This window comes from Pezoporus wallicus, unplaced genomic scaffold, assembly GCF_028554395.1.
Source record: "Pezoporus wallicus isolate ANWC-B61680 ecotype Strahan unplaced genomic scaffold, APGP_CSIRO_Pwel_v1 contig_3820, whole genome shotgun sequence".
Taxonomy (NCBI): domain Eukaryota; kingdom Metazoa; phylum Chordata; class Aves; order Psittaciformes; family Psittacidae; genus Pezoporus; species Pezoporus wallicus.
Genome location: NW_026643060.1, coordinates 1,161,091 through 1,185,013, shown reverse-complemented (window position 1 = coordinate 1,185,013; position 23,923 = coordinate 1,161,091). Strand labels below are relative to the sequence as shown.

Genomic DNA, 23,923 nt, shown 5'->3' with positions numbered 1-23,923 from the left:
CACAGGTATAAAAAATAGCTTTATTTGACCACCAGCAATACACTTCAAACACCAATTTAAAAATGCAATTGTACTAAATTTAGTTTGCATTGCCATGACAAATATAACTCTTGAGAGTCCAGTCTTAATCTTTATCTTTATGGACATTTATCACTCACTTGAAGTGTTTATAGGAGTGAAGGATGAAGCACCAACATTTAACAGGGAAGGCTATCTCAAATAAAAAATGATGCTCACTCACTTGAAGGTCTGTCAAAGACCTGAAAGGGCATAATCAGGAGCTGATAATGTATTGTGTAACACTTCCATCAAGGGCCAAGAAAAGTAAGAGACTTCAAACCTGAGAAATGCATCTGTAAGAACATAAAGTAGATCTCCTTTCCTTTGTCCATCTTCATCAAAAAACAAAGTGGATTTTTTTCATTGAAAATTACTATCATAACTATACTGGCAAATAGCTATGAACTTGGGAGTACTGAAAAGCGTGATGAGACTACTTGGGAAATTCTTTCAAACACTGTAAGTCTAACTGGCAAGCTTACTGATGCATACATGCTATGTGTGCACACTGCAACTCTCCCAACACAGAAGAATCTGTTCCTTCACAATACGTGTATGAATTTTTGTTTTAAACTCCTCCAATTTCCCTGCAATGATTTCTTAAAGTTCTTGTGGCCCGTGCAGAGTAGTAAATGCTGCTTGCTTTTTTAAGGTATCTCTTACAACCACAGTATAATTAGGAAAACAGGAAATGAAGTAAACCAGCTTATCCCAGCACTGCTGCAGGCACGGTTTCCAGTATTTTTTACTGGTTTGATTTAACACACAAAACAGATCTCAAGAAATGTGGCTTCTTTCTCTGTTAACAGAGAAGACCAAACTATGTGTCCCTGATCATATCATAGGTGTATTTCTAATATGACATGGTCCAGTAGTTTCAAAAATGAAGTGTAGGGTTAGAAATCTTTACAATGTAATCTTAATCTTAAAAAAGTCTTACTTTGCAATAGAAAGCAAATAATTCAGGTATTAAAGCTGTGTATGTTGCAAGCAAAAATGTGTACATAATACTCATCTATTCACATACAGACTGTGAAAATCCAACACTTACTGCTTTTTTACGTTTAGAGTATGTCTGTAACTATACATATATAGATGCCAATAGTAAATGTGATAAAGGGTTTTGTTGTTACTTACTCTGTGGGAACTTTGGTGGGTTGTCATTGACATCTGTAAGTGTAATTGTCACTTTGGTTGTCCCTGAGAGGCCTCCCATGTGTCCTCCCATATCTTTTGCCTGTATTACAACGTGATACTCTTCCTTAGCTTCTCTGTCCATATTCGGAAGGGCAGTTCGTATAATTCCTATGAATACAAAGAAAATACAGTGCATAAAAATTTTTACAAGCTCACATCACAAAAAAATGGTTACTGCATTTATATCTTGCATTAAAATAGAGCAATACTAGCAGTGATGGTGCAGATTCTGTTTTCCCTTCGCTGTGCATGTGCTCAGGTAGGAGAGTTGATAGCAGTTTGGAATGTGATAGAACAAGAAGCAGAAAGCAAAGAACCAGTGTTCATTTACACTAATTCATATGCTGCATTTTAGGGATGTACTGAATGGCTCCCATTTTGGGAACAAAAGCAATGGGAAATTAATCAAGTAGTGGTGTGGCAGCGAGAAAAATGGGAAGAAATCCCCTGCACTGCTAAACAGAAATCCTTCCTAGTAGGATGAGGAGCTGCACAGCAAACAGGAGATCACCCTGCTCACCTTTTGAACAATCAAGTAGATCCACTAACCCATCCAGCCACATTAGCAGTGGAAGTGGAGAGAGAAATATGGGGACAGCTGTTAGAATGTTAAATGAGGTCATTCTGGAAGTAAAGACCTTTATAAAGAGGCAGTCAATAGGGGATGGTCTGTGATGTAACACCAATATCTCAGCAAATGGCCTATACTGTACAGGACTACAGGAATGTAACCCTCTCAAGGACCAAACCCTACACTTAAGGGACAACAAGGGGTTGTGGGATATTTGGCAAATAGATTACATCAGTCCTTTTTGTCTCTCAGAAGGAAAAAGATGCGGGTTGGTAGCGGTCGACGTAATTTCTGGACTAACTCAAGATGAAGCTGCCCTGTGAGCAACAGGGAAATATATAGTGGACAGTCTGAAGTCATGGTTTAGTTTTTTTCTAAACCCAGACTTACCTAATCAGATAATGGTACCCACTTTACTGCTAGTGTGGTTCAAGAATGGGCATGAGATGAAGGGATACAGTGGGTTTTTCCATACCCCATATTATCTCCAGGCAAATGGTACTGTAAAACGAACTAATGGACTCCTAACATGAACCTGAGACCACACGACCCTGGACAGGCAGGACAAATATCTGATGCAGTAACTAAAGTCAGTGGATGATGGGGAGTATATGGTTGCCCCAGACTCACAGCTTTTTGCTGTAATCCTCCATCCCTCTTACCCAGAACCACAGAGAATAGGAATCCAAGGAATCCAATGTCCTACCCAGGACAACCAGTTCTAGTGGCTTTACGCACTGTGGGACAAGTACCTCTAGTACTGAAAGCTCAAAAAAATCTGTATACCTGGGTAGCTACTGATGCCCATGGTAAAGATCATCAAATCCATACCAGGTGGATCATCCCTTCCTTTTAGATCAGGTATGTACAAGTGTGGTTGGACTATGAAGTCCAAACAATGTCCTTTGCAGGAGTGACTGGCCAAAAAGCAAATCAGGTGAAGATCCATGTGTCCACTTGCTGATGCTCCCCTACTGGGTCCATCTCCATTAACTTTTCTCTACCAGATACCTCCAATGGTTTGGGGAATTTCTAAGTGTTTTATAGGGTATTTTTTGCACTTTTACCCACCACATCTGGGTGACAGACCCAACAGTAATCAAGTTGCATAACTAGTGTGACAAGCATCAGAGAATTGTTTTTCATCTATGCTTGTCCCCTAAGTAAGCTAACTGCAGTTTTATTGCCCCACCAATTTAACCAGTTTGAAGTCAAGTCAAATAGCATTTTTAACCTGTGCTAGAAAGATATGTCTTGGATAATGTATTTATATGTGTTTTGGCAAATCTACTGCCAGAATCAGGAACATAACCAACATAAAAATACTTTATCCACTCATATTTCCATGGTTTGGAGGACAACTTAGTCCTAACATTGATAAAGGGGTTTGCAACTGCCCTCAATGAATCTAGTATTACTGCTTGCTTGCCTCTGCCTAAATCTGTAGAAGACTCTCTTTCCATGGGTATTCTTCCCATAGATATATCTAGAAGTTTGCTATGACTGTGGAATACCCGGGGTATCTTTGAAGTAGCCAATTCTTACTCCTCAGATAGAAAGCAAGTTTCTGTACAAATTAATCAGACATTCAATTTTTCCAGGATCAGTAGCACAACCTGCACATATTATGAAGAAGGTTTAAACATAACTTCTATCTGTGATCAGATTTTATGAGGAACAATATATTTACAACTCTGGGGATGGGAAACTAGCATACTATAGTCTAATCAACCAATAAACACAACCTAGTGCATACAGAGGACAGATTGTCCAACAAGAAAAGCTAACACCCTCCCTGGCTTCCCCCCCCCCCCCCCCATAATAACCACCCAATAATAATAGCGCCTGGTTTGAATTAGACAGTCAGGGTTTCACACCATTCAAACCAGGATTCACTTTTGCCTCAGTATCAAACAAGTCATCATTGTGGTCTTGCCAAAATGTAAAATTGCTCTAACTGGAGACAATATGATCTTGATATGTGGGTTTTTGCCTTGTGATTGCCATTCTGGATAATCACCATCCTCTGATCTCCCAGAGCCATAATTCTCAAACTTGCACTGGGACCCTTTCTGGTTTTGTAGAAACAGTTACCTTTAGACATGTTATTGTTAAATGAAGATATTGTTCATGACTGGCACAGCTATCCTGCGATGTATGATTACACGTATTGTCACTTCTATATTTCCTTCTGATCTTATGTGCCTATAACCACTGTGAATGAAGACACCGGATACCGAGCCCAGCAGTGATTGAGCCACAGTCTATTCTGAGAACCTGGATATTGAGTTTGTCTCAGGCACCATTTGCATTTGACCATGGGAAGCTTTGAGCCTAAACAAAGCAAATAACAAGGATGTTATCAACGGCTATCAATACTGCTTAGATAGGATTGTTCTGACCCTTTTCTTCAAAGCTGCTAAGCTTCCACAGGAATGTGAAAGGATGACTCAAGGATCACTCAGAGGATGGATTTGCAAAGCAGACACCAAGACATGAGAGACAACGACCACATGGAGAACTCTTAAGGGAACCCCAGCTTCGGAACTTCACAAGTGCCCACTAAATTGTACCCAACATTATCATAGTAATGAATCTCTATGCTTCACATGCAAATTATGGACAACACCCCAAAAGAATATGAGCATAAAAGTGCCAGGCTCAGGTCAGAGGGAGAGCTCGCACCACCAAAGACACCATGGATAAAGAGGACCAATGAGACATCACTGTATCCATGGGTGGTGATACTTTTCTATCTCTTTCTTTCCCTTTTTTTTCTCTCTGATTTCTCCTCTCCTCTCTTTTTTACTGATTAGTGACTAGATCTAAGTAAAAACGCATGGCATGGGACTTATTTATCCAGTTAAAGCAATCATTGTTGAGCTATTATATCTAACCACATGCCTTATATTTTGTATTAATAAATCATAAAACTGGCTGGTTGGTGTCTTTTCACCTTAATTCAGTACAAGGGTATCATGAACTTGGTCGTTGGTCCCAAGGAGGTCACTTCATGACGCAGGTCATGGGTACTGGTAGTGTACCCAGGAGCTCTACCAAATGCAGGGAACCAACCTGTGAAAGCGCTTAGCTAGAATCAGAAGAGAATGAAGAAAGTTTTGCTCAAACACATCAGTAGATATATCCAACTGTACTGCCTCAATGAATACATTTATTTCTACATTTAATGTATTCCATTTATGAGGTCCTACACAAATAAACTGCTCAATAATACCTGTTTGAGCTTCCACCGAGAAGTACGGCTGACCTTCAAGAATACTGTAAACCAATTTGGCACTGTTCCCATAGGTAGGATCATCAGCATCTGAAGCTGTTACCTGAATAACTGATGTACCTGAAAATGGAGAGCAAACACAGATGCAATACAGTCAAAATCAAACATGTCTGTAAGAACCATGCAGAGATGCTTTCAGTAATACAGCATAACTATTTCTTAACACTTTTATTTCCAGGTTTGGTAAATGGAAAAAATCCACTTGGCAATTTATATATGACAAAATAAACTTATATGACCCAACAAGATTTGTCACTAGCTGTGATGTGGATTAGTGTTCTAAGCAGTGAGGTAGATATAAAAGTCAGCAGTCACTCTGCACCATTATGTTTCTTCCTCAGTTGTTTAAGCATTATATTGCTTTTGTCATTAGACAGCCAAACAATGGAGATTTCTTTTTATATTTTCCTCAGTAAGTTTCAGAGAAACAATTCCTGTAGAAATCTCTGATATAGACTCAAACTCAAACAGGAGATGAAGATGCATTAGACAGTGTGGCAGTAACTCCCTTTTTTCATTACACATCTCTCCCAAAGGAATAATGATGATGTTTACCCCACAGAGGATTCATACTCCATAAATTCCATGGGATCCTAGTGGTCCTTCCTAGGAAGAAAAAGTCCTATACTAGGAACCACCTTGAGACACCTCAGCCATGAAGGTTAGTGCTGGGCAGGGCTTGATTTGGTCAGCAAACAAGATAAATTGACTGAGTCACTGGGGGAGCATGAAGTGAATTTTACTTCTCCAAATTCTAGACAAGAATTAAAGTCAATACATACTGACAATGTAACATTTTCCATAAGGCCAGGAATTGAAGTGCATTTAGGAGTACTTACCTACATTTGATCTCTCTGGCACATTTGCATGGTAATTTTCATGAAGAAACTCAGGCGGGTTGTCATTTATATCTTGAACTTTAACAATGAATTCAGAAGGTGGTTCTAAAGGTCTGTTAGTGTTCCTGTCTACAGCCTGTGCCGTGAGAGTGTACTGAGCTCTCTCCTCCCGGTCCAGTGTCTTTGTTGCGTGGATGTTCCCTGATTTGTCATCAATAACGAAAATGATTCCCGCTCCTTCACCTGAGAGAATGTATTTAATATTTCCATCCCCAGAATCAATATCTGAATGCAGCTACAAAATGAGAAACAGATATACCTTAACAGGATGGTATACATTTTGTGTACCTGTTCATGAAAAAAAGAGTTTATGATATTACTGTAATTTCACATCTTTCAAAAATCTTCCCTTCCATCAAGCAATAATCCATATTCGGGCACATGTTGTGAACACATCCGCCTTGCATTCAGAGAAGCTGCCTGCAGAGACCTGCATGCTGCTATCACACTTAGGGTGCTACTGAGACCCAAGCTTGAAGATTTCAGGAAGAGAATACATAAGAAGATAGTTATAAAAGGTTATTTATTCAAACGGTGTTGGAAGGAAGAGTAATTTTTACACTTTGTACTAGTCGTATTCTACTAGGTTGCAAGTAAAAGGTTTTAAGTGACAAATGGGACGTAAAGAATGATCCAATCAGTGATTACCAACAAGTTTTTAATAACCACCTCTTTAATATAAAAAAAGTAATACATACTTACTAAATATTCTTAGTTTCACAACCAATGCACAATTCAGTTTGATGAACTGGGGAAACATTGGGTCAAATTATACACTTATTGATTTTATATTGACATCTACCAATTGCACAACACTAATAATCTTTTAAACCAGAATACCCAGAATAGTATTTTCTGCCACTGATCCTGTTCTTCACTCCTTTTGTGCTGGGGTTAACACAGTTATGCTGACTATTTATAAACTAGCAAACACACTCTTTTATTCATGTATTTATATTCTGTTGGTGTTAGACAGTAACAGAATAAAAAAATCACTCCAGGATGTGTGCACACAGATATACCTCCCTCTATATCTACTCCTTATATATTTAATTTTACTGATAACTTGAAAATGAAAAGATGACGAGATACCTGTTGAGTACACTTTCACAGAGATGCTGGGTTAGACATTACTATTTTTAAAGAACAAAAAGTGATACCATGTATTCTTGAGACATATTGTTGCTCTAGTGGTTGCTGTGGCTCTTGCTGTTCTGTTAAATAAGAGCTTGTACACCTTCATTTGAAGACTGCTGAGGTCAATGGAAAAAAATTTGTATTTGCTTCAGTAGTATTTTGTTTATCACCTGAATTCTAGGTGAATAAGTAGCTGCTGAAGAAGCAACTAATACAACAGAAAGGAACAGCAAGAAAAAAAGCAACTCACAAAATAATATAAATTAAGAATATTAACTGATGAATGAAAAAAGAAATCCATTCTTACCCTTCCTACTAGTACAGGATCTGGTCCTGTATACTCTTCTATAACAAAGAACTGATTCCACACCCAGCCTCTTTTAGACCGATGCAGAACTTGTCCTTCTTTTCCTTTCTCGTGGTGACCATGAAGTGATGGCCTTGTGTGGTTTAGTTTTTCTGTAGTTATGGCATGGCTGTAATACAACATGCCCAAGCAGATAAGAGCAGCGTGTAAACAATTGTCCTCCTTCATTTTTGGTTATTTTGTAGGCACGGGAGTATCCAAGAATCTACCCCTTCCACCTTTGAAGTCAAAAAGTCTGGGGCTACTGAAAAGTTTCAGATAAAATGTTGTGCACATAGGATGCCACCACACATTAAGCGCATCACTTTAATGCTCTGAAGCTTCCCAACTTAATTCCTGAAAGAAAGTAAAATAGAGAAGATTGTCAGTTCTTTTATGTCTTTGAAGTGCAGTAATTTTTTCATTAAGCAAAATAAAACTAGAACTACTTTAGGAAATATTGAGATAATAAGAAGAGTAAAATATATTAATAATTATACTGAATAATGAACATATTTGTAGTTTTGTTACATGTACATGTTACGTGTAACTGCCACCTTGTAAAATCTACTGACTTGCTGCTCCTGACTCATTTGAAAGATAGAGAACCATATTCTCCTATGATCCTTCCAAACGGATTTAGCCCAAGATGCAAGTTAAGTGTAGAAATACCTACTCTATATCTAAGCCCTCTTTGGAGCTTAGATACAAGGCTTAGATATAAGCTGTTAAGCCATAGGTTTAGATATAAGATAGATAGCAAGATATTTGCTCATCAATAATGGAAAACTCCTACACATGCCTGGAGAAATGTTTTTTGATGACCAACAGATTTTCATGCTGAAAATAACTACTGGTGTTTTACTAGGCAAGAGCAGTGGCTGACAGAACTCAGAGTACCTACATTTTGGATTTAGACTTTTGAAGTAGCTCTTCGACCTCCCTCTGAGGTTCAAGTCATCAACACAGAGAAGCAGCGCTGATTGCCAAATCTGCCATCTTTGGGCTGATGACAGTAAATGCCACAAACCAATAAAAACATATTCAGATACTTTTGATGATATAACATTTGATTTGGGTATTTATTCTTACTTTTCCTGTGATTTTAATAACCAGAATTATACAGATTTCTTACTTTCTAATAATTATTAAAGGTCAGAATTAATTTTTGAAGCAGAAATTGCATAATACAGTGAAATCTGAATAGAGCTCTATACCTCCAGTAGCTAGCAATCCATCATAAAGGCCACTTTGACTTATCCCTGGGGTTTCCAATATATGCTCCTTCAGTCTTTAAAGAAAAGCCAATTTCTACAAGGTCTCTACACTGTTTCAGCTTTCAGTGTAATTCACTTCATACTTCTGCAAGGTACTAATGAAACCTCAATGTTGTATTCATACAGGCATGTGAAAAATAATAGTTAATTCTAAAAGGAAAGGACACTTCTTTTCCCCCCAGTTTTGCACAGAAAAAAAAAAAAAGAAGCCCATAATATGCAGTACTTATGAAGATTCCCTATCATTTAACTTTATTAAACCATAATAATTCTTTTTAAAGACAATTCGCTATATTTTCTACTCATCCTACAGATGTAAAATGATTTATTCTGTCCTGCTTAGTAAACACTCCTAGATTTACAGCCCTGTGGCAGGTGTAGAATTATTTCCACAACAAGCAGGCTCTGAGGTTACTTCTGTCTACAGAAATTCACATACATATTAAGGCCAGTTCAATCTGCTTCATAATTGCATGCAGTTAATCAATGATACTGCTGTTTCAGATGTAGTTTGCTATGGAGTGTCCTTTGAGCTCAACAGTCTTCAATGCCATGCCCAGCATAGTTAATTATGCTGGGCAAGTATTCCTGCTATAGGGATCTACAGCATGTTACTCCTGTTGCATTTGGAGCTTGGAATGTTATTAAATGAAGCCTACATATTCCAAACAGAATGTAATGGGAAGGTAACGCCTAGACAGCTGCGCATTTTCAAACCTGCTGTGAAAAAAAAAAAAGTAAGTAAACTACTTAGATTAACAGATTTTGGAAGTGTTTGAAAATTAAACTCACTGATAATTATTTATCATACCACATAATTATCTCAATAATGATAATAAGTAAACAAATATGAACATTATTCCCAAACTTCCCAATACTGTTATGTGAATCAGTAAACATTTTATAAAGATGCTTAACAATAATGGAAGAACTAGGATGATACATATGCTGCTTATTATCAGCTATTCTAGTGTGAAGAGCTGGAAATGAAATATTAATCACATATCCATGCTTAATTTACTAATAAGAATTTAAAGCAATAATTGTTTGCTAACCCTTTTTTTTATCTTCTGCATACACATGTATAGAGAGGAAGCAATAAGACCACATGTCTTCAAGATAAAGAGAGCTTTAATGTTATCTCTTATCCACTACTTGGGATAAAAAAAAATCACTAAGATTCTTTATGGTAATTGCTTCTGGTTTGAGTTATAATGTGAAAGGATTCCTCACCAGTAATGCCAAGTTGGCTCTTTAATAACTGACTTACTTGTAGATAGGCTGAAATTAAAGCTAGAGCTGCAGCCAGTACGGTCCCTCTGGCCTCTCATGCCTCTCTCATGTTCTCTCTTCCTAAGGTTCATACACTGTTCAGTTACATAGTGGCTGCCACAGGAGTAAGCCCTCCAATTCCTACTGGTGTAAGAAAAGCTAATGGAATAAACCAACAGGGTTCCACTGAAGTTTGTGAAATTACTTACATTCAAAACAGCTACAGTTTGGCTTTTCATAAACCAGTTTCGTCCTTAAAGGCAAGGTACACAAGAGGCTCTTAAGTTAAAGCTAAAATAGACTTCATTAAAAAACAAAGCAGTATTTATTAACAAGAAAGAAGACACCTTTTTCTATCCTTTTTTTTTTTTTTTTCCCAAAACAATCTACTTAAAACCTTTTGAACATTTCAACCTCAACTCAGCTGCTGAAATTCTACAGTTTCCTACTTCTTGAAGCAGGAAATATGGAAAAGCGGGTAAATAATTTATAAAGTAGTTCCTTTTCTCTTGGAAAAATACTTCTTAATCCTGTAAGCATGGAAAACAGACCTGACAATGGCAATTGCCACAACTGACTCGACTGGTGCTCTGGTTCTTTGAGTGCAGCATTTTTATTCAGGCATTGCACAACACTACGCAGATAGCAAATTGCCAGAATCATTTGCTGTGAATGTTTCTAGTTTATTTAAAAAATCATGACCCTGGATATACCCACAATATTATTGTGATTTCTGCACATAGATTATAATCCTCAACTACAGCAAAACCGATCTCAGTGGGAAGTTGACCAAACTGCAACATCCTGGTTTTTTTCCATTGTCATTTAGAATTGCACAACATGTAATTTTGAAATCCTAAGTTTTCCCAAGAAATCTGTAAAAAAATCTGCTTCCTACTTTTCCCACTTCCTTAAACATAGTGCATGAACTAAGATGGACTTCTCAAAAGGAAGAATTTCATTAACATATTTGAACTGAATAAAAAAAATATTGGCGAATTTTGGGACTAAATAATAGCTCTATCGGGGTAAAGGGAAAATTAGAGTTAAGCAGCCACCACACAAGAGCAAATCACATCAGAGTGGCACACGAATGCAATGAGATTCCCAATACTGCCTGTGTAAGTTGATCAGTCAAGGTGCTCGCCACAGAGTAAAATCAGGGTCTTGACTGCTCCACAGCGCATCAGCTCCATCCTCTTTGTGCAATCTTGCACTGAGATGGCCGAACACAGAAACCCAACCCGCAGCATAGCACAGGGGAGAGGTGGCATTGTGGAGTTATCCCAGCTCTAATGGGCTATTCTAAAGTCAGTCTGCTCCACAAAACTTCACACACAATTTTGAATGACTGTTCGTATATGACTAATAGACAAAAACAAAGAGCCAGAAAAGATTATTTTAATGACAAGATCAGTTGCGGAAGTGAAGTCTAGCCAATTTTAAATTTCTTTCATTATATTTATAGAAAAGATAATCCCAGACATTCATGATGACTTCCTGTGGGCTATTAAATGACCATATGCCAAATTGTAATAGACTAAACAATTTTGCTGATTTGTGTAGGCCATAACTTCTGGATGATACATTGAAATAGCAATTGTTCTGAGGAATACACTTGGCAGAGAGCAGTCAAGAACACATTGTAGAAATATAATAATGGATAATTATGTTCTGAAATATTTTGCAAAAGTATCAAGTAAATACAGCAAACTCCCATTCCAATTGAGACTTTAGCTGTAATTAGAATTAGCTGAAAAGATGAATGATTTATTTGACAATAATTTTATTGTCAGACAAGGACATGAATAGTTTTTTAACAACAGAATAAATATTGGATCATATTAGTTCTGAAGTTAAAGATGTCTGAATTTCAGGCATAAGGATGGAATGGTGGGTACAGATGGCTGATCCCCAGGGAGGCAGGGAGGGACCTACTGTGGCTAGGTAATACACCCAGCTTTGCAGAGGCTTCTCCTCTGTGTGATCCAGCACAGTAAAGCTAACAAGAACTCGGGCGTTTTCTGCTTTTGGGAAGGGCTGTTCTGAGCAGCCTCAGGGTTCAGACTCCATGGTTTAACTTCAGTGGATAGCTAACACTCTCTTCCTAGGATACTATAATCAGGGTCATGAAAAATGAGTAGTTCACATGGAAAGAAGGTAGGAAAAAGATTTCCAGATCAAATAATCAGTCGAATCCTACTGAGCCCACACTGGTTAATCTTTAAGGCATATCATGAATTTAACTACTTTAGGAGTTTTTAATAAAATACATGAATTGAGGAATGTGGAATAGTTCCATGTTTCATTACTCATGTGCATTGAGTATGTATGAATGTATGCATAGTAGTGAGATTGCCTAAGTTCAGTCTGGCATGTATTTTTATCCCCTTGTAGACTGCTGTATTCAAATATCTGATGCCTAAGTATTTTCAAGAAATTTCTATAAATTAATATGAAAATATTTTGGAAGATACTAGCTCTTGCTGCAGAAAGCTATTCAGCCCTAGCCAGTAAGTTTCACACATCTTCATAACTTAACATTTGGGTAACTTAACATTTGGGTTTAGTTTGCAATTAAAAATTTAAATTAGTTGGGGTTTTTAATTTTTATTTTTTCCTTGTTTAAGAAAACTTTGTTCTCTTCCTTGACCCATTTCAAGGAAATGGTACATGAAAGTAAATGAATAGTCTGGTCCCTTTTGTTTATGAAAAAAAGATGCAATACCAAGAATCAGTAGCTTCCACATATAAATTTTCCCAATTACTTGCTGATTTTAAGATATTCTGTATTATCAGACCAATCTTTGAATAAATTTTATCTTAGACTCACTGTACAACCCACTTGTGAAAAAGAATACATCTCATTTTGTTTACAAGAAATAATATTATGCAATGCATCAAGATCTGCTATACAGCATATCCAGTGTACATGACACATATAGCAAAGCTAATTCTTAAAATAAATCCTTCAGTCTTGAGGAATGACAAACTTTCTGTGAGATTTGAGGTACCCTAAGTCTGGACAAGACTATAATTAGGATTGTGTTTTTTTTTTCACTGAAACTAGAGTATGCCTTATTTTTCCTTGCTAGAGATACTTATATGATATGAAGAACTAAGAAAGAATCAACATTGGTGCATCATCATTTGCAAGATGTACTTTAAAAGGAACAAACTGAACTGGAGAATGAGACACCAGCTTTTTTAACTTTCAGCTGCACCTCAGCAGTCAAGGGCTTTATGCATGTCTTTCCAGTAGGAAATCACCCCATTAGGAGATGGAGTTTTGCTCCCTCAAATGAACCCCTTTTCCAAGGGCAGCATTAGGACATAAAGCTCTATTCACACATCAGCAGAGTTTGCTGTCAAATTGCCAGGTCCATGGCCCTTACTCATTACATACAAAATAGCAAAATTCAAAAATTAAGAACTCCATACCCAGCAAACTGATTTTATGAATATGACTAGCCCTATGAGACTAGTCATATATATCTACTGGGAACCAAGCATTAAAGGCCAATAAGCAGTAGTCTAATGTAAACCATTTTGTTTCAATGACAAGAGCTCTGATCTCTGATACAGGAAAACATTTTCACTATGCATATGTAACTGCTAAATCTCATTTTTCCCAATTCTAAAGCAGACCGCCAGCAATTAACTCCCTGTGAGCCCTTCTGAAACACTGAATCTCTCAGTGAAGCATATTTCAGTTCTCACTGGAATGAATGGCAAATAACCCTCATCTGAATCTGAATGCAAATTGATACAAAGACTTTTGTGTCATTCACAAAACATAATTGCTCTTATAAGACAAACTATTTAGTCCAGAAAAGGAAGTTTTTCATATTTAAAGATACTTGGGGAAAAAAAGTCTCACAGTTACTCCACTAAATATTGAGAACCTAACACTCCCCCAGTTCATATTCTGCTGTTTTGCATGGGAGCACAATGCAATTACAAAGGTTAGAATCTGAGGTTGCAGTTCTGCAGAGCTAAGCTATATAACTTTGTATATGGTGTGCAAACAGCCAAGATTCTAGGGGTATTCTACTACAGAGGCATTCTAGGTCATGGCAAGATTTGTATGTACTAAATACATACATAAAGTCATTACAGAACTGGCAATTTTCATCTTTAGCAACAGTTTCCTTAAAAATGCTAAGTTTTGTAGAATCCTATTCTGAGTTCTGTAGAAATCCTATGAAAGGAAGTCTTAATCTTTTGCCTTTTAAAATTATGTTTTATAGCACTGTATTGGATTACTGAGAGGTTTAAAGCCAATAATCCCCAGCTGCTCTAAAGAATATTTCTTGAAATGAAGCCATATTTTGCTATAGCAGCTTTGAGACTCAGCATTAGGAAACCATACACGAGACCATGAAATGACAGCTTTTTGAAAATAGAAGTCTTCTTCACAAAAGAGGAGGAGAAATAACCTCCTGACTAATATGATGTAACATATCCTTCAGTATCCAACTTTGAAATCATCATGGAAAGAAAGTATTTTCATCAGTCTTTGATTTAATTTGTACTCATCCAAGAAGAATGAAATTGCCACTTGGTGTACCACATGCAAAGCAATAGAAAGTAGGAAGAAAACTTAGTACATTATGAAGTGAATGACAGAAATAAGCCTGAGAGAGGGATATTAAAAGGCTTGGGAAGTGAAAAATGGCTGTAAACAGTTTTACATTTACTTGCTGCCCTGGGGAGATCCACTTAAGATAAATGTGACAGAGGATGTCTGTTTTTAAGTATAAACTCTACAGGAAAACAACTAGCATAAGAAAGGTAGTCTTATTAAAGAACATGGTGATTGATAGAGTCAATTGAAGTAATGACTAGGCTCTTGATAGAGTTTATTTGAAATAGCAATTGTGTTCTTGTGCATCTCAGGCAAACTGGGATTCTCATAATTTCCTATATACTCAAGAGCAAATATAGCTGCAGCCTATGTCCATGCTAGTTTCAAAATAGTTTGCTCTTATGTAAGTGTCCATAAATGATATCCCAAGGAGGATACAAATGACAGCTGAAGTCAGCTTACATCCAACTACTAATGCTGTACTTACATGCTAAGCCAACCCTGAATATTTTTTTTCCTCTAAGAACTTATATTTATGAATGGCTAAATAACACTTGAGTTGTTACTGATGGTCTTCTTAGTTTATGCCAAAAATGAATCAGAAATACAGGATTATAGAGTGGTACTGAAAACCTGTTAAAAACTAATGACTACAGGCAAGTCTATTCTGCTACCAAACCAAACCAGAAAGAATTCCAGTGAGCAATCCATTTCTGTTCTGATCTATAATCTCTTGCTGAAGGGCTGACAGCCTCTATGCAATCAGAAATCTAAACTCAGTCTGTGGTATTGTACTTACAACTTCATTTCTAGAGGCCTCTTCAGCAGTGCTGCTAAAATGCCAACTATTACAGCATCATGTGTGGTCTTTATAGAACCAATATGCTTCTCTACAGAGCATTTTTCCACTTTGAATATAATTCTACTAGACTGCTCGATTCCCTGGCCCCTTCAATTTGGTCTCCCCCGAGTAGGAAATTTTCTGATAAAACATTGCCACTTCAGAAGCCCATGCAATGCACCCTGACAGCAGTTTGTTTAAGTCTGGAGGCCATTGTGACTCTCATTTAGAGAGGTTCACATAATTAGGTCCTCTGTAACACTTATCTTTATGAAACTTGACAAGTTAGAGAATTACTAAGAGCATCTTTTTCAAATACATTTGCTAGAGAAAGAAAAGTGAGAGGTAAATTTCTAATCAAAGAACCTTCTCCTTTTCTGTTTTCTTGAAGCTGCACAGGGAAGAGTTCATATCTTTCAGCCATGCATGCACATGTAAGGGTCTTTTTGATAGTTTGCTTAACTGTTCCAGCGTAGTGCAAATTTCTTCCATAAAGAGCAGAAAAGCCATTTTGAGATATTCTGAGTGAAAAACTGAATCAATAATTAATTTTTGCATAGGCAGAGACTGTCTGTGAAGAGACCTATTTTGGCTCAATATAATGAAATAACATCAGAATATTCAAACACATTTCTAATACAGCATCAAAAGCTCTAATAAAGGAGATCATTGCTATTTAAGTACCTAATGGCAAGTTACAGCTGAAAGGACTGAGACTTCAAATTTAAATTATTATTTACAATCTATTAAATCAAAAGATTATAATTCAAACAATATTTGCATAAGTATCTTATGAGATGTATTGTGGTAAATAGTCACCATAAAATATTTCCATTTACCTTAAAAACCATGCAAACACTCACAAAGAAAACACCACCTTCATTATATACAACCTTCCCTTTATCTTCCTGTGCAGCGTGTCCCACTCTGAGCACAAATCAGAGGACCTATCTGTATTTTCAGTGTTCCAAAGCTATAAGGTTAAGATATAATGCCCAACATTATGATCCAAAATCAAAAATGCAACAAGAAGTGCAAAGGTGATTCAATCAGATGCTAAGCATATAAATAGCACATAAAGGACAGGCTTGAAAACTTGCAATTAAAATTTGGTTTTCATGTAAATGATACATTTGCAAAAAAAGGCAAACGATTCAGTATATTTTGCATGAGCATCATTCATTTTGAGTTAAACCTGTTCATTACGTATCTCTAACTGATCATATGAAACACTAATACATCCCAGATATTATGGATCGGCACTAATTCTGACCTTTAATTATAGACGATTGCGACAAAACATTTCTATTCTTCTCACAGAAGTCATTAACAACAGTAGTTTTACGGCAGTTCCTTGCTGTAGTTGAAACCATGATATCATGCACATGAGGCAAAATTTAAATAACTTGAACCTTTGGCTGCTCTTGCATAAAAGCTGTACTATAAGAAACTGATGTTCCACATGAAAGCTGGTCATGGGAAATGGGCAAATACGGGCATTTGTTTAATTAGATTAGTGTTATTCATAGCTGAAGCATGTACATCAGATAAAATTAGATGTATTCTAGAAGTGCATTATATGTTTTGGAGACAGAAATTCCATTTGCCACCATTTCTCTGAAGCTAAGGGCAAGTCTTGACCTTAAAGGTGCAATATCAGGGCTTGTAGCATATATCTGCATCCTAGATCACCAATGTGCTTTTTAACCAACAGGACAGTAAAAGTACTTGAGTGCGAATGAAGGTGTGTCCAGTCATGTAAAGCTTTATCTTCCAAATCAGTAACAACCATTTTGTCCCTAATGAAGACCAGTGAAGTGTAACTTGAAAATGAGCTTGTGAAAGAGGAAAACAAGCTGATAGAACTGCTGGACTGAGAACAGTAAAATATTTCAATAAAATGACTTTAACATGAGACAAGTACAGGAGGAAGTATTTATATTCATAGAAGAAAAATAAAGTCTGATAAAATCAATAAAAAGAATTAACATGTGTGTATATATATATATATATATATACACACACATAAAGAAAAAAACAAACCCTTAAATATACCCTTACATACAGCACATTTTCTATCAAAATGTTCTTTCCAAAAAGTTACCTGGGTGTTATCACTATTTCAATCCAATCAATTTCCTTTGAAGTCTCCCATAATGATAATTAAATAAATTGCTCTTGGAGTAATTATGTTTTTTTTTCTGGAAAAGGAACTATTAGAGTTAAGAGCGATGAGAGAGTCTGTCACCAAATATAATCTTTCTAAATACGCTGGTACATGTTACATTTATAGGAAGAAGGATGGAATACTTAGAAACTTTGGACCTTTTTTGGTTTTCTGAAAGAAATGTTGACTTCATAGCTGAAGCAAGAAACAAACTAAAATGACTACTGACAGTTCTGTGAGAGCACAGAGAGAAAAAATGGAAGTTGTGTCAATAGAAAGCTTTTAGAGACCATATGTGTCAAGCCCAAGAGAGCTAGTGTGAACTAGAAGCCCAAGTTACCATGTTAGAAGCAAGTAGCTGGTGAACAAGATGAAGGTGACTAAAAGCCCAAGACTAATGAGCAAGTGTATTGTATCAAATGGCATCTCCCATGCAGGCACAAATACATCATGTCTGCAAGAGCATGAGGCTTTGGAGACCAGGTTACTACAGTTCAATTAAGAAGGTTCTGTGTATGGCAATTCATCAGATCAAATACCTCTCATCTCCATGAATTTTACTATCCTTGATAGAGAGAAATATGTGTTTCACCTGTACTTCTCCTCTTGCTTACAAGTTAGGCTAAAATTGTCAGTTGCAGTGGTTTAAGTGTATCATGAGTTTTGTTTATGTTTTTTCTCAGATTAAGTTCCAACTTTTCTAATGATTCCCCTATTATTTGTGGAAATTTATCATATAGCTGCTAAGCAACATGCATCATCCACTGATGTAACCATCAGAACAGGCTGACATAACCCTCTATATTGTTCTCTAGTCTAGTTTGGTATCTGAGACTTCACAGATTTTAATTCAATACTGATGTTTGTTTGGTTTGCTCACATTACAAAGAACCTGGAACTTTTAATTTAAAAGTCTATGCAAAACTCCAGTGAGTATGTTTTTCTTTGTGTATAATGCTGAACAGTCCCATCTTCCTTTTTCCTCTAAATCTCTTTGGTAAATAATATAAAATTGCATAAGACTAACCCACATGGATTAGTATTTGAACTTTATGATGATGTTTTTACAATATCACACCCAAGGACGTTGTTTTATGGCCACTTTGAAGGCCAAAAGCAAGTGTTTCCAACTCAAAAACTCAGAAGAGTTAGCAAAAGAAAAATAAATTACTTGGTACCACTTGTACTATACCTACAATCAAAAATAGCTTCCTCGAAATCCAGTGGACAGAGAGAATAAAGCACCAGACAGGCACCAGCTGGAGAAACTGGATCTGGGGATTCATCCAAGACTGGGAACATCTTTCTGAACAGACAGACATACTACTTGTTCAAATGTAATGGCTGTCAGAGTAAACATTGCCTTAAAAAAAACTTTTTTTTTTTTTTAATCTGTACAAATCTGTGGACCCTTTCTGGTTTAAACTTCAGTAAGGGAGCTTAGAATCAGACTCAAAGAATGATAAACATAAGCACAAAGAACTCATTATGAAGGTCATAAGCAGCCACTTATGCTATTATGTTATTTGTAAACCCAAATGTATCTAAACCCAACTATAATATGACACAAACGATTATATGAGAATAAGATTGCTACTATGAACATTTACTAAGTGCCTATGTTAGGGTTCATCAGGACTTGTTCTGGCCTGCCTGAGGTTTGGTTTTGGTTAGCTTTTTTGGCTGTAACAGGTTATCTACAGACCAGGCGACTACTGCCTAATTCATTCTGGCTTTTTGCTTAGCTTTGGATGACTGTGTGTTGTAATACGTTATGTTTATGCATACATTTGTAATGGATAACAACAACTCGCTATACCATATAGAACAAACTATCTATGACTCCAAACAAAATACAGCATAGAGACAGGCAGGAGACAATATGAAACAATTTGAAAGTCCAGGTACAAGATGATATTGTAGACCCCAGGGCTGTAAACTGCTCACCAGAGTGAGCTACCAGCCACTGAACAAATGCAACCTTGGAAGCTGCATAAAACCAGTTTTAGAGGTAACAGAGAACAAAGGACAATATTGAATATACGTAGAAGACACCATTCACAGTAAAACTGGATGTAATGTGGAACTACAGACCAATGAAGAATGTGCAAGGTGTGGAGATGTGAAACGTAGTCAAAAATTATTCTAGGTGGATTGTAGAGGAAGAAGGAAGAAGGAACCATCTGTCTATAGCTATGGGTGCAAGCACCCTCCATTCCCATCCCTGCAAGAGATATCTGCCTAAGGGGCAGCTGATGGTGAGTGTAGCACCAGGGAAAGGGTAGATACTAGAAAGCTCATGTTTAACTGTACATAACTTGGATAAGAGCCCAGCTTGTATGAGAGCTCAGCACAGGCGAACAAATGATTTTTGGTCAGAGCGTTAAGACTTTACATTAACTACATTTTTGACTTGTTCTTTTTGCCTAAATCAGTTCCACAAGCTGTAGCATAATAAACTGATGGAGACTTCAAGCAACCTAAGTTGAAACCTGGATGCAACACACCTCTATCCAGTCACAGGCAAAGCGACTGTTCAAATAGAAGACAATGTTGTCAACCACGTGTGAGCTCATAGTTTCAGCTTAAAGGAGGTAACAGCATGTGGGGAGCAAATCAAATCACTACAGACCTACAAGAAAAAAGGTCATTCCATTTGATTATGAGGTTTCTTGAATACACAACTACTGTATTATTCTGTTTATCCTGCAAGCAGCACAGTAGTAGAAGCCACTGGGTCACTAGCTTTATTGTGAAACAGCACAACATAGTCTTTGCTGAGCTTTCCTTGCAGTAAGTCATTGTGATTCACTGAAACTGTTCCCTGTGAGAGGGCTGTTCTCTCTTGTGTCTGACACAGGGCAGAGAAGGAGAGAAGATGGAAGTGCCTTAGGACATGTAAATAGAACAGAGCAATGAAGTCTGCAGTTAGTACCCAGTGTTGAAATGAACAGCTCATTAGTGAGCGCTAAAGGTTTGTGCAAACACATTTCCTTTAAAAATTAAAAGAAATTTTCCTCTCTCCAACATACTGCAACTCATACATGTTGCCTGCAGTGAAAACATGAAAACAGCTCAGAAGGTCGAGAGAGTCTTTTGGCTGGTTGGTTATTTTTTGCTTCAGTGCAGCCTAGATTCACAAAATATAGCTCATAGCATGAAACTAAGCCAAGATATCCAGGAGGCCTCTCTGAGACCAGACTTTTGAGGTTACATAATCTGTTTTTCTATTTTGGGGGGAGAGAAGAGAGAATGAGAGGCCAAGTATCCAAGCTTCTCATAAAAGTAGGCATAAATCTGTAAAAGTACAGAAACATGACTTTTCAGTATTTTAGGCTGGTGTTTCTAAAAGAAGGTTGTATTCATAAACAGAACCAGAGAATACCCTAGAGGGTCAGTCCTGTATTTGATTCCAAACATCATATTGGCTCAGACTTCCCCTTTTCTGGCCTCTCCTGTTATCCCCTTGTATTCATTAGAAGGTTGTGGCCATCAGCCAAAAATAATGGTTAATGCATCCCAGAGCACATATTCTTTGAAATATCTTCTGAGACAGGAATTTATACTGTTGCTATAATAAAACTCAGATTTCAACATTAAAGTCTGTGTACTTGCCATACATACCAGAATTATACAGAAAATTTGAACCATGAAACCCTGAGGAAACTGGGAAAATATGCAGTAACATCTAGCAAGAGGCCATTAGGACTTGCTTGTACCTTTAAGAACAACCTTAAGCAGTAGAGAAATCGCATATGATGTCAGACAGGTAGCAGCAATGGACCTAAAATAAATGACACTGAATCGCAAATGTTCTATTTTTTTGCACACTGAAATATAGTGATTTTACACTGGTCTAGAGTAGTTACTACCTTAGATAAGAAAAGATGGAGTTGAGTCCTGACTCTGCCCTCTCTTTGGCACTCCATGCCTCTGCCCAGCTCAGAGAAGGTTATTTTTTTGCTCTGATGTAGTGGTTCACTGTGTGCCATACTATTCTTTTATATTTGGCTTGTTATTATGCATTCAAAGATTATTAAATATGTGATTTCCATCCAAAAGAGTACATATTAATCTTCTGCAGGAATTATAAAGTATTGCTTTTACAGCTAGAAACTGTAAAGCTTTTTCCTGTAAAGGAATAGAAGTACAGACTTTGCCTAAAAGCTTGGAACAAACCTTCATTTACAAGACAAGGGAATCATTTTTATTCCACTACATGAATTCAGTGGGCTGCCATAGTCCAGTCATAATCTGTTATTGTTTCCCTGCAACCTTGTATTATTAATTTTTCTTTTTAATGAACTGTCCAGCCTAGTTTAGCTATGGGAACTATGATGGAGCTACAATATAAATGGTTTATGTCATGCCTTTGTCAAAAGGCTTTTCCCTGCAGCACTAGAATGTAATTGAAAAACCATTTTAAAATAAAGTAACTAAATGGTTGCAAATGCAGCTTGTCAGGAATAAAATGGGAATATCCTTTGCATTACATTAGATTTTACCAGTCGTACCTTGTGTGACTTTATTGCTGTTTATAAAGATTAGTAAAGCCACATAAATTGCATATGTTAGCATGCTTGTATTAGCAAGTATTCCTGAAAGATACTGAAGACATTTTTGAGAAGTTTTTCTTCAAAGGTAATTTTCAATTATATAATTGGTTTGGTTAAATACCTTTAAAGTACTAAATACACTAAATTTTTCTTTATTTTATAACATAGAAAATGTATGAGATGGCAAACAAGCTTCTGAACTTTTGTTGCATATGAAACCTTGAATGGCTGAGTTCATCATAATCTTTTTATATACAATATATATGTTCAAAACACACAATGGATTATGTTTTAACATAAAATTATTTCTAATTCTGGTCTTAAAACCTGTATAAACATATGCTTGCATAGAAGCAAAGTGAGAAGTGTAACACAGGATAAAGCAGGACATTGAAGTTGTAACACTTTTCTATTTAGATATGTAGGCCTCATTAAATGTGCTAGGACTGTAAAATATAACCACTGAATCTACTGGCCATTCTCCAGTGACTGGGTAGCCAAACCCATGTTACAGCTCCAGATGAGCTCAGTAGTACCTTTCTGTCTGCCCTGTTCTTTGTTCCATTAACAATAGTTAAACATGAGTATTTTACCTTCTCAACTGTTTAATAATCTAGATATTATAACACAAAATTTGCATTCCTGCACAGGCGCAGCTAAGAGCAATTTAAGAAAAAATCCTTCAAAAGAAGAGAAGATAATTTAAGAAGCACATGTAAAGCATATAGAAGCAGGATGCCCAGGTTTACATGGTAATTGAGAACAGTGGTTCTTGTTCCTCCTCTTTTACAGGGAGGTACTTCACAAGCCAAGCAGTCTCTCACAGTCACTCTGCAGGAAGCTTTCTTTCAGAAATTATTTGCTTGAACTCGGAAATGTAAAAAAGTCTCTGAAAATAGACACAACAGTTTCTCAGATAAGACATGAAGAAAACTTCAACAGGGACCCAGTTTGTAAATTCACTTATCTTATATACTAGTGAGAGCAATGGACCTTTAAGTTTTCCTTTAATATTATTCTTCACAGTTCTTTAATTTGTAAAACTTAAATCTACTCTGAAGTGCAGCTTTGAAGCCAAGAATAAGATGACTAGAAAGAGGCCTGAACTAAACCTTGAAGTGAGATATAAGAAAATGCCAGAAGAGGCAAACTGAAACTGCGGTGAGAAAATTCACATACCAGTACATGGAGTGGAGACTCAGAGAAACTGAATGTGTAACTAATTTAAGATGTTTTTGCTATGTCTTCCTGAGACCCATATATGAATTTGAAACCTAGTCAGGAAGTCTTCGGTCAGATCAAACTCTAATTTCATTCACTTGAAAAGCTGTATCTGAGCAAGAATTGAGCATTGTTTGCAAAATTTGGCGCTTGTTTTTTGACAGGATAAGAATCTCACATGCTGAGCTACAGCTATTCCTCAGAAGGAAAGGAACTTGCGCATTTCCACCTAAGTTAAATTGAATGCTATTTGTGTCACTGTCAAATACACTCTGTTTCAGCTTGAGTACTAATAGCTGCAGTCTACCTTAACAAGTCAGTGAATACCATAAACATATATCCTATATAGCTGCTCACAAGGATGTTTAAAGTATACAGGCCATTTGGTTGCCAGAAATAAGATCATCATCATTCAAGGACATTTACAAAGAAATGAAGCATCTGCCAAACAGAACTTGACTGCACTGAATGAAAAAATTGTTGATGAGTCAGCTAG

General features: G+C 36.7%; 1 protein-coding gene across 4 annotated transcripts in view; it reads right to left on the bottom strand.

The window, feature by feature from the left end:
* The window catches only part of CDH11 (cadherin 11), an 81,319-nt gene that overhangs the window by 16,898 nt on the left and 40,498 nt on the right, over positions 1-23,923 (bottom strand). For all 4 annotated transcript variants that reach the window (XM_057396590.1, XM_057396592.1, XM_057396593.1 and 1 more), the window contains 4 exons: positions 7,467-7,862; positions 5,963-6,257; positions 5,064-5,183; positions 1,198-1,365 (listed from right to left, as the gene is read on the bottom strand). In XM_057396590.1, coding sequence (XP_057252573.1) covers positions 1,198-1,365; positions 5,064-5,183; positions 5,963-6,257; positions 7,467-7,694 — 811 coding nt within the window. In that variant the 5' untranslated portion in view covers positions 7,695-7,862. The remainder of the gene's footprint in view (positions 1-1,197; positions 1,366-5,063; positions 5,184-5,962; positions 6,258-7,466; positions 7,863-23,923) is intronic.